At 45.4% G+C, this 13,071-nt stretch overlaps 1 protein-coding gene across 1 annotated transcript in view; it reads left to right on the top strand.

Annotated features, from left to right (window-relative positions):
* LOC115382655 (netrin-G2-like) overlaps positions 1-13,009 on the top strand; it is a 69,440-nt gene extending 56,431 nt beyond the window's left edge. The window contains exons 5-7 of the mRNA XM_030084482.1: positions 7,717-7,884; positions 11,587-11,721; positions 12,740-13,009. Of these exons, the coding sequence (XP_029940342.1) occupies positions 7,717-7,884; positions 11,587-11,721; positions 12,740-12,963 (527 nt within the window). The 3' untranslated portion in view covers positions 12,964-13,009. The remainder of the gene's footprint in view (positions 1-7,716; positions 7,885-11,586; positions 11,722-12,739) is intronic.
* Positions 13,010-13,071: the final 62 nt, after the last annotated feature.

The raw sequence follows: 13,071 nt of genomic DNA, 5'->3' as shown, positions 1-13,071 counted from the left end.
ATTCATCTGCACAGCTGGCAACAGCTTATTTCAGTGATGAAAAAGTACATTTTGCTGCAATTTCTTTAAGGCCATCGCAGTTCTGAGGGACACACACTCGACACTCACGGCCACAGAAGCTCGTCTGAGCATGAAGGACATTCACATACAGGAAGAACAACTGAAGGCACAGGTGAATATTCACATGACTCATGTCGATGACGAACTCTGCAGTAAATAAGTTAAATTTGCTGCGGTTTTTAAGGTCGTCACAGTTCAGAGGGTCACACACACCAGGCTCATGGCCACCGAAGCTCGTCCGAAGACGGCGGACATACGAAAGTGGCAGGTATCGATTTCACAATCAGCTGCAGCAACGCTCCGCAGTAACTGTAGTGAGGCAGTAAGATACGGGCTAATTCACTTCTGAGCGCGAAACAAGGCATGTGAGTACAGAGTGTGTGCGAGTTCAAATGGTGTGTTTTGACCTCTAGTCACTGGGGTTTGGCAGTATCTACGTTATGATTAAACCTTCCCCTCACTTTCCCGGGGTGTACGGCGTTACCGTGACGATCGTGTTTATGGCCTGTTCAAGTGTTTGAGTTTCTTATTTACGTGACAACGCCTGAATGCAACACAGGCGTGAGTGGTGGCTTTAACTGTGCAGAACAGCATCCATTTGACGGTCAAAAGTCCAGTATCGAGGTATTTATGAGTGAAAACGACGATAAAGTTGCAGTGTTTGGGATATGCAGACGAGTCACGCAGATGAAATTAATTCCACCACAGCGTATAAAGAGGACACCAGCTAGCAAAAACGCTGATTTCTGAACTTTTGTTTGTTTTTTAATGGCCGTGGTTTGTCAGGACATCACACGTCAGTGGCACACACACATGAAACTCACGGCCACAGAGTGTCTCAGCACGGGGGGGAAAGGCCAGCTGGAACTAAAGGTATTTCAGCTCCGTGCTTCAGGACGTTACTGTAGTTTTCTGCTGCCTTAACTCACCTGGTAGCGCTGTGGCGTTGCAGTCTCCCACGGGTCCGAGGGACACGCTCATGAGGCGCACGGCCACAGAACGTCGGCAGAGCACGGACACGGGGCACCAGCCGAGAGGAGAGGTATCCCATCAAGCTTTGCAGGGTAGTGGAGTAGCGAGCTTCGAGACACACTGAATCCACGCTCATGTTCCAGTCTCGCACTCCTCTGAGGAGCACGGGCACGAAACCCACGGCCACGGCGCCTCTCCTCAGCACGGGCACGAAACTCACGGCCACGGCGCCTCTCCTCAGCACGGGCACGAAACTCACGGCCACGGCGCCTCTCCTCAGCACGGGCACGAAAGGCAGCAGGAGCGCCACACAGGAAGCACAGGTGAAACGACCCTGAACTTTAAATAAAAGTCTCCTGGAACCAACAAATGCTGACCACTGCTGTCGTGTCAGTCTCCCACAAGTCTGACGGACACGCGCACGGCCACAAAGCCTCGCCCGTGCACAGAGAGGACCATACGGAGGGGAGAGGTACACGCTTTAGATGCAGCGGTAGAAATTTTCCCGTAACTTCTAGCACCTAAAATATGCAGTAGATAAACTTTCAGCACCTCTTAATCTGACTGTAGTGAGACAAATAGTCCCCCGGACACCAAAAAGTACAAACGGCACACATTTATCTAAATAGTGGCTTGTAATTTTAATGACAGTGGTTGTTGCAGATCCCCACAGGGCTGGCGGACATGTGCATGAGACTCATGGCCACACAACAACCTCCTTTTCTCACCACGGGGAAGAAAGGACAGGTATACACTGCTAGCAGCTTTTTTTCCTTTAGCATTTACATACAGAAATATGCAGCACAAACTTTGTTCACGCAAAAACAGGCCACTATAAACAGCAGGAATGTATCCAAATGTGCCTGTGAGTGTATAGAGCGACTTAAAATAAAGTTACACCGCAGAGAGAGACGTTAATTTGGCCTGGATTGGTGCATATTACCCAAAATACTGACTGTAGCTTAAGTTTAAGAATAGAAACGTGACAGAGTAGGGAGCGGGGATACAGATGGATCTAATCTAATCACGATTTGAATAGCGGGGAGAAGGGAAGATAACGTTTTTATGTGTCAGCCCTCCGCAAGTCTGAATAACACATTTAGGAGAGCGATAGCTGAATCCCCCCCCCGTCTCACTTCAACACTAAAACAAGAGTGTTTTTTGTGTTCTGCCCCCGCAAACTCTTCCCTCACGACGGTGGCGTTTCAGTCTCCCACCACTCGGAGGGACACACGCACGAGAGTCACGGCCGCCACGCCGAAACCTCGCCTCACGGCCACGGTGTGGAAGAAGACGGTCACGCGCAGGGAAGAGGTGAAGGAGCAAGTATTCCCTTCAGCGGATTAACAAACCTCAGCGACAAGTTGGGCTTTGCAGTTCTCAATGGAAAGAAAGAAAGAAAACAGAAATTGAGAGAAAGTGTCTAAATGCGTCTGTTCGACTGCGATGATCGTCTGCCAGTCAACAGGAGCCGAAAGGCTAAATCTTAATCTGGTACCAACAGCAGCGCCACGTTTTTATCCGAGACGACGAGTGACGCTGAAGGGCACGGAAGAAAGAAGGAAAAAAAAAAACAAAAAAAAAAAACAAAAAGACAGGCAGCATAAAAGATGAAGCAGAAAAACGAGAACAAGAGGAAAAGAGAAGATGAATTTGACAGTGGAGATGCTCTGGAAATAAGTCGCGTTGTCTCTGCTCAGAATTATGGGAGCATTATTTCATTTTTACACGTTTTGAATACCCTCGTGTCTCATCTGTTTAATAGAATACAGCATAGAGCTTATAAATAAAATAACAAAGGCTACACTGTGTTACAGGAGTGCAACTTGTGTTTGGGCCCTAAAAAAAGTTCCACAGTCATTTATTTATTCATCATTTCCAGGGTCAATATAGATGTATTACTGACTATTAGTTACAGAAAACAGTCGACCTGATTGAAATGTTTGAATCAAAATTAAAGAAGGAAAAGAGTGATGAGTCCAGCCAGTCGTCAGGGTTTCATGAACGCTGCAGCCAGTGTTTCTCTAACCTTCACCAGGACAAGAGAGTAACTGCAAGCTTCCGATCTATACTCAAAATTGCAAAGCACGGATATTTACTTTGGATTTGTTAGCACATCGAACAGACTGCAGACTCCAACTTATGCAAATTCTTACAAATAAACGGTCCGGTGAGGCAGATTCAGCCGGATGTGCCACCGTGTTGCTGCTGTTTTTTTTTTTTTTTTTAACTGGTTCCATTTTTCCTGCTGGCTGTTTTAGCAGAATCTATACCAGCAAAGCTTTCTCACAATATCTGAGGATATTTCCAGCTTGTCGATGGTCTTCGTGGTGTCTTGTTCAGTAAAACAACCTGGGATAATTTGTGTTGTGTCAATAGAGATTGATTTTTTGGGGGGTTGGCGGGGGGGGTTGTTGCTCGCTTGTAGCTCACCGTTTCTTTGAACAACCGGAGGTGGAGAGAGGCGGTCACAGGACCTCGACGCTCACGTTTGGGAAGGAGGATGAAGACAGAGAAGAGAGAGAGAGACTGAAAAGGAAAGGTAGACTTGTAATGATCTAATGGTGCAGCGTTTCATAACTGGTTGCACTAATTTATAATGATAAGGTTATTAGGTGAAACAGTATCTGAAACAAAAAAAAAAAGAAAAGAAAACCGACACCGCAGAGCTGCTGCCGTGGCGATTTGAATCATTTCAACCCTCAGTTGAGTCATTTTCTTAAGTAAACCTTCGAAGTGAGTCATGACAGAAAACCCAGTTCTGTAATTTACATGTTTTGCCGCTCTGTAGCGAGTCGGTCACCTCCAACTCAAACAAGTCGAGAGGCTTTTAGCTTCAACTCGTGTGTAACTGACGAGTCCACGGTTCATCCTCAAAATCCACAAAGTGGAGAGAAGTTCTCACGCGCGGCGCGGCGTCTAAATGATCGCCGTTCATTCCGGAGCACGGCTTGACTGTCGATGTCAGACGAGTGGGTTATTTCCTGCAAGACTGAGAGATCGCTGCGCGTCTCACACCAGCTTCATGGACCTAAATAGTCAAACGATGCTGGCGCCTCCCACAATGCGACACCTCCACGTTGCTTCTTCTGGAGCAGAACAGAAAAATTAGGTGTGAAATCTCAAACGGCAGTGTAATAATTAGACTGTAGCGACACCTGAAGACCGCTGCCTCCGTTACCTGCGGAGCGCCACGGCGAACTCGCGCGCCGTTTTCCTGTTTTTTCCTGTTTATGCTTGGCATTTTGCAAAGATTTCACTCGGTTACAAAAGAATGAGCGAGAAGTCTGAGTGCGCAGACGAAACATCCCGACCCCTCGATGCTGAGGTGAGGCTGGCGCCAGTGTAAACTGCTATTGGCAAAAAGCAAAAGTTCTCACCACTCGTTTCACTGTGTGGAGATTATTGGCTCCTCTCGAGCTCCGAGCACAATAATCATAGCCGACCATCTTCCAGGAAATCTGTTGGGTGTGATCGACTGTTTTGCCAACTGCTGTTTCCAAAATTGAAAGAAAGAGAAAAAAAATAATAATTCATTGTAATCTTTTTTTGCAGTGTTTGGAGAAGATTTAATGCATTAATCTTAAAAGCTTAAGACATGCTTTAAAACAAATTCGCTCGTCTATCCTCGATATTACAAACAGTTGATTATTTGATATGGATGCGGGCCAACCGCAGTTCCTTCCAAAAGGCTTCAGATGCAGAATGTCCTCCATGAATTTTCAGTTCTGTCTCACCACCAGTTTAGAAATGCTGCACTTGGTGAAGAGTTTTATATTTATTTTTCGTCTTGTGCTTCATAGAACGTAGAAAGCCCGTCCTTTCATGTCGCTTCAGTGGGAATCCCTGCCACCTCATCCATAAGACCCCTCTGTAGTCCCTGTGCTGAACTCCAGGCTATTCCCGCCCCAGATGTATGAAGGCGCAGTGCTGAGGATGACTGTAGCGCAGTGTGGACACCAAACCTAAATAAAGATTCCTTCATCCCTCAAGGGCTCCTCAAACTCTTGATCTCAGGAGAGCCTCAGGCCAAACAGTTGTTTGGGATCATATACGATGATTTCAAAGGTAAGACACCCGACAGAAGCGGCACGTGATGAAAAGAACCACCAGGCTGCAGATTTCAGCTTGATTAAAGTGGTTTGTGAAGTTTCTTTTATTGTTTTTTTTTTTTTTTTTTTTTTTCCAAGTAGAAAACCTGTGGAAAGATTCCTTTCTGTGTTCAGTATGTTCTCTGTTCTTCATTTTGCTCGCCTTTCTCCCATTCGCATCTGGTTCTGTTTGTTCTGTGTGCATGATTAAGGTAAGAAACTGGACCGTGAATTCCTACACAGACCATCAAACGCTCATTTATCCCGATGTTTCCAGGGAAGGCGGCTTGTTAGCAAACCATACCGATACTTCTTCAACCCCACCGTCTTTGATGCAGGCGGTGATTCTACCGTCTTTTACCGAGAACAATTCAAAACTGATAAATACCAATAAGGCAGCATCTTGACTCGTAACGTTAATTTGTGGAACAATGTCCCATCGCCTCGCTGGTCCATGGAGTAATTGGCCATTTATATTTAATTAGGCGGTTCTTCCCCCACTGCTTGCACGCTTCCCTCAGTGCTGAGAGAGGCACTTTATGGCGCTCCTCTCGCCGGCTTCCTTTAAACCAGCTCATTAATATTTCAGCTGGCATCATCAACCAAACAATAATAAAATAATAATGTGACGGCTGATTAAACAGCTAAACTCCGACTTTTTAATGTGCATTTAAATGTGTATTTGCATAAACATGCCTGGTAAACGCCTCTTTAGAGGACAGTGATGCCTTGCAGCACACTATTGCAGCCAACTTCTAAAGCTTAATAAAACCTTAATTAGGTACCAGCCTCAGCCAAGATAACGGTGGCGAAGCAGCCCCTCCACCTCCAGTTGCACCCGTCTCCACAACACAGAGGTGATCTCAGGTTCCCATTTGTCCCTCTGCCAGAAATTAAACACATGTCTTACACCACACTCCCCATCATCTTTCTGTTATTTTTCAGCTTTTGGTTGGAGGCTGTGAAATTCAGAACAAGTCTTAATTTATCAGGCATAAAAGCGTGCGGAGTAAAACCTGCAGTGAGCGCTCAGATAATTCATGAATTACAAAGAGAAAATTTAATTAAGAGCCCCAATTGTGCAGCGCGCCACAATAGGGGAAGTGAAAAGTGTGGAAAGGAGCGAGAGCAGATGAAAGCCTTGTTTTTCGGATGGACTGGATCTGAAATGTTGCAGTTTATTTGACGCAGGGTTAGTCATTGTGAGAATTCTGCCATGTGGCGTCTCAGTCTCTCCAAGATCTTGTCTTTTTTTAACATTATATTTGTTGATTTAAAAAAAAAAAATGGTATTAAAGCGAAATTTATCAGAATTTCAAATGGATTAAGTGCTTTTTTAGAGAAAATATTAAGGGAATTTAAAAAAAAAAATCATTTCAGCTAAACTCTCCTAAAAAAAAAAAAAAAAAAAAATCTCTGTCTCTAAATAATGCTGCATGCAACAGGTCCAAAAAAATTGCAATAAACAACAAAGGCTTTGTAAACTGCAATGCAAAGTCTTTGTGTTTTCCATTGAAAACATCCGGCAAACAATGCATAAGTGTCACATATAAGAAGATTAACCGGCAGGTTGTTTTCTTGTTACAGATTAAACTAATTCTAGTTCAAGTAGAGGTCCTCCCAGGTCATGAGAAGTTCTAGAAAATTAAATAATTTAACCAAAATAATGTTCAGACCTTGAAATGTTAAGATATAATATAATCTTGCTCCAAATTTCAACTACGTTGTGCCAAAAAAAAAAAAGAGAGAAAATGTTGCTCACAGCGGTGTGTTTGTGGAAGACGGGACGTCACAGCATGAGTGGCACTATAAAAAAAGTGAGGGAGATCAAAAATACCCTCATGAAATTTGCATTTTTGTACCCAACCTAATTTAACGTATCATAAATTGCCAGTAAATCAAACAGCATTTAACAGAATAATATATAAATTATGCAAAGTCACTTCAGCAACAAACACTTTTTCTTGAATGAAATCAAACCGAGAGCCCAGAATGTAATATTTATCTCCCCATCAATAATAGGTTTGTTGTGGAAAAAGCAGTTCTCCTCGAGGTTAACCAGGGTCGGGCTGATTCTGCTGGACGGCGCGGAGAGCTGAAGCACCTGCTGTATCGCTCGCCTCCAATTCCCTTAGTTATGATTGCGTAGCTTATAATCTACTCATTCAGTAATACAATTAAATTCCCAGATACAATTAACATGCCTGCACTCACACTCTGACACACACACACACACACACACGCGCGCGCAGGATAGTGGAATTCCCATCAGTAATCAGTGCAGCACAGCGAAGCAGACTCAGCAAACCTGTGAGTGTGGTAATGGAGAGGGAGTGGTCTGTCTTTATTGAACCAATATAGAGTGAGAGAGGCGAGTCATAAAACACACACAGGGCCATTCATTTGTTCACTGACGTCTAAAACGAAAACTTCCAGACACATCTGTTCAAGCGGCCCATTTATCATTCAATAATCCTGCGAGAATGCAATACTCCCGCGCCTCTTTTTCATCACCTGAATTTGGAGTCGAACAGGAAATTTATGATTGCCCGCCCCCGGAGGACTTCATTTAAATCTGTCTCCTTTCTTTTAGACTGTGAGTGCTACGGCCACTCCAACCGCTGCAGCTACATCGACTACCTGAACATCGTCACGTGCGTCAGCTGCAAGCACAACACCCGAGGCCAGAACTGCCAGCACTGCAGACTGGGATACTTCCGCAACGCCTCTGCTGAGCTGGATGACGAGAGCGTCTGCATCGGTCAGTCTTCAGGGAGGCGGCGTGCAGAGGGGGGTGGTGTGTGTGTGTGTGTGTGTGTGTGTGTGTGTGTGTGTGTGTGTGTGTGTGTGTGTGTGTGTGTGTGTGGGAGAGAGAGAGAGAGAGAGACACTGACAGAGAAGCAGTTAACAAGATGCTGCTGTTAAAATTCAAGAGTCTACTCAGATGCTGTGGAAATTACCACATAAAGAGCCAATACTTGTGCAGTATTGTCTCTTTACTTTGCGTTGCTGTTCGTTCATTCTGCATTTATCTCAAGCATGTGAAAGTTTAGCATATAGAGGGTGAAAGTTACATCCAGCAGCACAATGCAAAAACAAATCTTTGCTCGGTGCAGACGGAGGCAGGTGTCAATGTTCCTGTTTCCACTCTTAGTGGTCAGTTTTAATATTGCAGGAACATTTTCCCTGAAAAGCTTCCCTGCTGCTAATTCACATCTTATCTACTTACATATGGAAATGATCCAATAAAACACTGCACCTGGCTCTTAAAGGGCAGAAGACCTGGCAATGAGATTCTTCAATCTTTGCCAAAAACTCCCAAGAACCTGAATAGACGAAAAAGTTTGTGACAATGCTGTGATTACACATATTAGTCCAAATACAACCATGATTATACAATTATCACCAGTTAGCAAAAAAGGTGACCATCAGCGTTGCTAATATTTTTTGAGATGGAATAAGGTGAGCAATCACACGAGTGCACAAAAGACACCGATGTTCCGGGAGACGTATATCAGCCTGTGAAAAAGGTACGATCGCAGCGAAGGGCTCATTGGATCGGGACAGCTGTTAGCTTTCAGTCAAAACAAACCACAAGATTCTACGCTTCACGGTTAAAAAGATACCGAATATTTCATCCAAAGAGTATGATCTGCTGTCGCCAAAGACACCCTTGACCTTGGAAGGTTGGCTTGGGGAACATCGGGAGGACAGACTCCAAAAACTGTCGTACTTTGACCGTATTTCAGTCATTTTCCTGTCCACTCGGACTGGAATTTGCCAGTTCCGCCTGCTCACCGTTCCTAAACTTTGATTAACTAATTTAATTAATTAGAAATGAATCAACCTTGTGGTACAATAATAACTGCAGTTAATCGCTAAAGAAAGAAAGAAAAATGTGCTGATTCAGCAGTTTTCAGACAACAGTCGCAAAGTAATTTAAACATAGAAAACTAAATTTAAGAATCATCGTCTATTCAAGCTAAAATTAGGACTAAACAATTAAAAAGACAACATAAAGCACTTTGTTTTTAAGCACTCTTTCAGCTTCTTTCCCTCCTCCACACCAGACTGAACCGTCTGCAATGCCTCCGTTTATTTTTATCACTTTATGCAGATTCAGAACTGAATTAGCAGGAAAAAAAAAAAAACAATGACAGAATCCCATCCATCCATGCTCATAAAACAAACAAAATTTGTCTGGAAATTAAGACGGATCGAACCCGGACACAGTTTGAATAAGAATGACAAAGAGTGTTACTTTAACTTTCTTGGCCAAACGCAGTAAAAGTGACAAAAAAGATTAAAAACTCTTGATATAATACTGGGCTGTGAATTGTCAGATAGCTCGACCGATTGGACGCAGTCTGTGAAGAAACATGCAGCGTTTTGGAGAAACATGCAGATCGGTGAACATCGTGGAGTTCACATCCTCCAGGTAAAAACGGATTAACTGGATTATCATGTTCGGATTTTGGATTATTTGAGACGATTGTTTTCAGGAAAGTTTTGTGTTTAGACGGCAACTTTTTGAAAACGACGTCCGTTTCCGTGGTTGTTTCCGAGGCTCAGACACCAACGGGTCAGAAGGCGACACAGGAGACTTTAACAGACTAAACACGTCATCGGAGCTGAGTGTTCAAGCAGGAGGAGCTGGAGGATGAATGAGTTAAGCTGAGCAATAGAAACAGAACAGAAACGCTCAGGAAGTTGCAGCATCTGGTCGGCAGCTGTCAGGAAGTCTCCTCTTTGATTTCTCCGTTTCATCCGCACAGCTTCAGGCTAAAAATCTGATCCTAACAGTTCTTCTTTCTGATAACACAGTTTTAATACGATTACATTTGTACCACCCTTTAGAAATACAAAAGCATACAATCATTATAAAGCGAGCTTGTTTTCACAAGTTTCCCTCTATTAGCCGGAGTGTCGTCGCGCGCAATGAACGAATATTCAGATATTCAAGGTCCTGTCCTGTTTATCGAGCTACAGATTTTAAGCCTCGATCAAAGGTTTTTCCGCTGGGATTGTCGAAATGAGGCTCAACACCAGCAACCGGGCGGAGGACAATATCAATTACAGGGATTTTCCACGAGCGACCAGTTACTGCTGCAAACACCCTCAAGCTACGCAAAATCAGATTCAATGAAATGAGCTGCACAAAACAAAACAGAAACAGAAGCACTCTAATATGATTTTTTTTTATTTTAAAACTGCATCAACGTGCTGCTGCCTGTCGGTTTTCCTGTACCTTGCAGCCAGCCGTATTAAGGCCCTGCACGCCCTGGAAAGAGGTCACTGCGTTTGCTTTGCTGCGTGGGATAAAATGCGGTGTTGATTTGGATCCATCTGTAGGTGGACTGCAGGGGGTTTGAGGGTAAACTGGCCCGCGGTCGGGGGGACACACACAGGGCCGGGGCCTTGGAGTCAGCACAAATCAGGCCTCCATTAGCTCATCTGCCAGCACACTCGCACTCAGAGCGCGGCAGCGAGAATCGGCTCAAACACACACTTTTTACACAGTTTCTCTGCACACGTTGGCTCCCTGTGCCTCAGTGTCGACCGACCGCTCGGCTGCGGTTGTTTTCATGTGTTCTTCTTCAGTTGTTTCACCGTTACTCATTTCTGAACTCAGTTTCGTGATAAAGACAAGCTCACAGCTTTCCTGTTCCACTAAATGACTGAGGAATGCAGTGCGCGTATGCATTTCTGTGATCAGTCTCGTAAAGCCCCTGATCTGCGACCAGCTGTCACTGATATGGATATCACTGGAAATTCTATAAATATGGGTCTGGAATTATAATTAGCAACAGAAACAAAAGTTAAATGAAACCAAAACCATGTAAACTTCAGATACGCACAGTGAAACTATCATTTCAGCTGAATGCGTGAAAGCTTGTTCAGTTCCTCCAGTTTCTTGTTGACACTTTTAATTGTCATGCTCCATCGTCCATCGTCTTACAGACTGCTCAGGAATGACAAACTACTTTTGTGCAACACCCGATATCATCTGTACTCAATCCAATAAGAAAAATGCCACTTTGAAAATCATCACACAACCCAGTTCTTGGCAATCGTTCCCTTAAAAATGAACCAAACCGTAACTTTGCATTGCGTTGATTCACCACTGTAAGCTGGAGCTCAAAGGAGACACCACTTGATTTTCACCCTCTGCGACTGAACAGGCCGTCTGCATTACAATCCCCGCTGCATTACAAGTGCTACACCTTTTCCAAATGTTCTGGAAAGCTCTTAAAATCCAGGCCCGGCCGTCTGCGACATGTTGGGACCTCTCCGCTTTGAAGAAACCGCGCCTCGTCTGCTCGGCGCCGTAGCTCCCCGGCAGTTAAATATCAAACACAATCTTGTGCTCTGAATATAAATGTCCACATTTTTGGTCAATCTTTTAAATGTTCCTGGTTTTTTTGTTTTTTCTCTCTCTCTTCCCTCCCATCTCTTCTTTCAGAGTGCAACTGCAATCAGATGGGCTCCGTTCACGACCGCTGTAACGGGACAGGGTTCTGCCAGTGCAAAGACGGCGCCACGGGGGCCAAATGTGACGACTGTGTGTCGGGATACTTCTGGAAGCAAGGCTGTTACCGTGAGTTTTTTCTTTTCTCTCCCTCTCTCTCTCTCTCTCTCTCTCTCTCGGGTTAAGGAGGTGCTGCAGCCTTTCCGGGACCTTTGCAGACGCACCGTCCACTTAAGCTTGCGGAGCCCCTGATGTTTTCTTCACTCACGGGGGAATAGATCATGTAGCTCATTAGCAGCATCAGCCGCTCTTTTAATTGATGACCCTGTCACGCCTTAACCCCATTACAGGGAATCGCCTCCCTCCGCCATCCACCATCCACTTTCAGATAGATCCTCCCTCCCGCTTGCCGGTTGGTGTGTGTGTGGGTTTATTTATTGCAATACGAGACAGAGCGGAATAAATAGAAGTACAGTGTGTTTTGGGGTTGACGGTTTACTCCAAATTCTCCGACGCAACAAAGCCAATTACCTTTGGCGAGGAAAAAAAAGAAATGTTAGCATATGTAATCTTTCCCTGTCATGGCAGGCTGATACTCTGTCTCCTCTCTCAACATTTTTAGGTCAAGTATCTTGTGCAGCACAGCTACCTCTGTGTGTTTCCTAATGCCTTTGATAGCATTTTAATGAGGCTGCTCGCTCCTTCCACCGTCACTTAACAAATATCCAACATGAAGTGGGTTTTTTTTTTTCTTCTTCTTTTCTTTGACGGTGGTTTTGACTTGACCCCGAGAAACTGCAAACTCATGATAAACAGAGAAAAGGGACTGCAAAAAAAACAACAAAGGGCAGGTGCTACCTGTTGTAGTCCCTGAGGCGAAGACTGGTGAATTCATCTTGCCTCTCTCCTTCCCCCTGCTTTCTCTGTTCCTCCTGCCCTGAATTCTTCTCCTCTCTCTGTATCTTCGCCCCCCCCCCCCCTCCTCCCTCACGCCCTCCCCACCTGTCTTTCCCTTTGCCATACATCTTCCCCTCGTCTTTGTGCTCTTTACTCCCCCACTATCCTTTCACCGCCTGTCATTCTGTCACTTCGCCGTGCGCGCTCTTTATTCCCAACTCCCCTCCGCTCTCCATCCTCCACTCCGCAGCCAACGTCTGCGACGAGGAGATGCTCCTGTGCCAGAACGGAGGGACCTGCTACCAGAACCAGAAGTGCATCTGTCCTCCGGAGTTCAAGGGGGTCCTGTGCCAACAGTCCCGCTGCGAGGCGGGCAAGGACTGCAACGGCGCCCCCACGCCGAGACGCTCGGCGGCCGCCCTGCTGCTCTGCACTCTGCTGGCCCACCTGCTGGCCACGTTAACGCCCCACTGAGCCACCCAGCCGACCCGCCGACCCGCCCCCCTCAGACCAGGAGTGTGTGTTCATGTGTGCGAAGGGCGACCCAGGGCGGGGCGGGGCGGGGGGGCGGGGGGGGAACGG

Source organism: Salarias fasciatus (assembly GCF_902148845.1).
Source record: "Salarias fasciatus chromosome 7 unlocalized genomic scaffold, fSalaFa1.1 super_scaffold_4, whole genome shotgun sequence".
Lineage (NCBI taxonomy): Eukaryota > Metazoa > Chordata > Actinopteri > Blenniiformes > Blenniidae > Salarias > Salarias fasciatus.
Note: the sequence above shows the minus strand (reverse complement) of the source record. Positions and strands in the feature narration are given on the sequence as shown.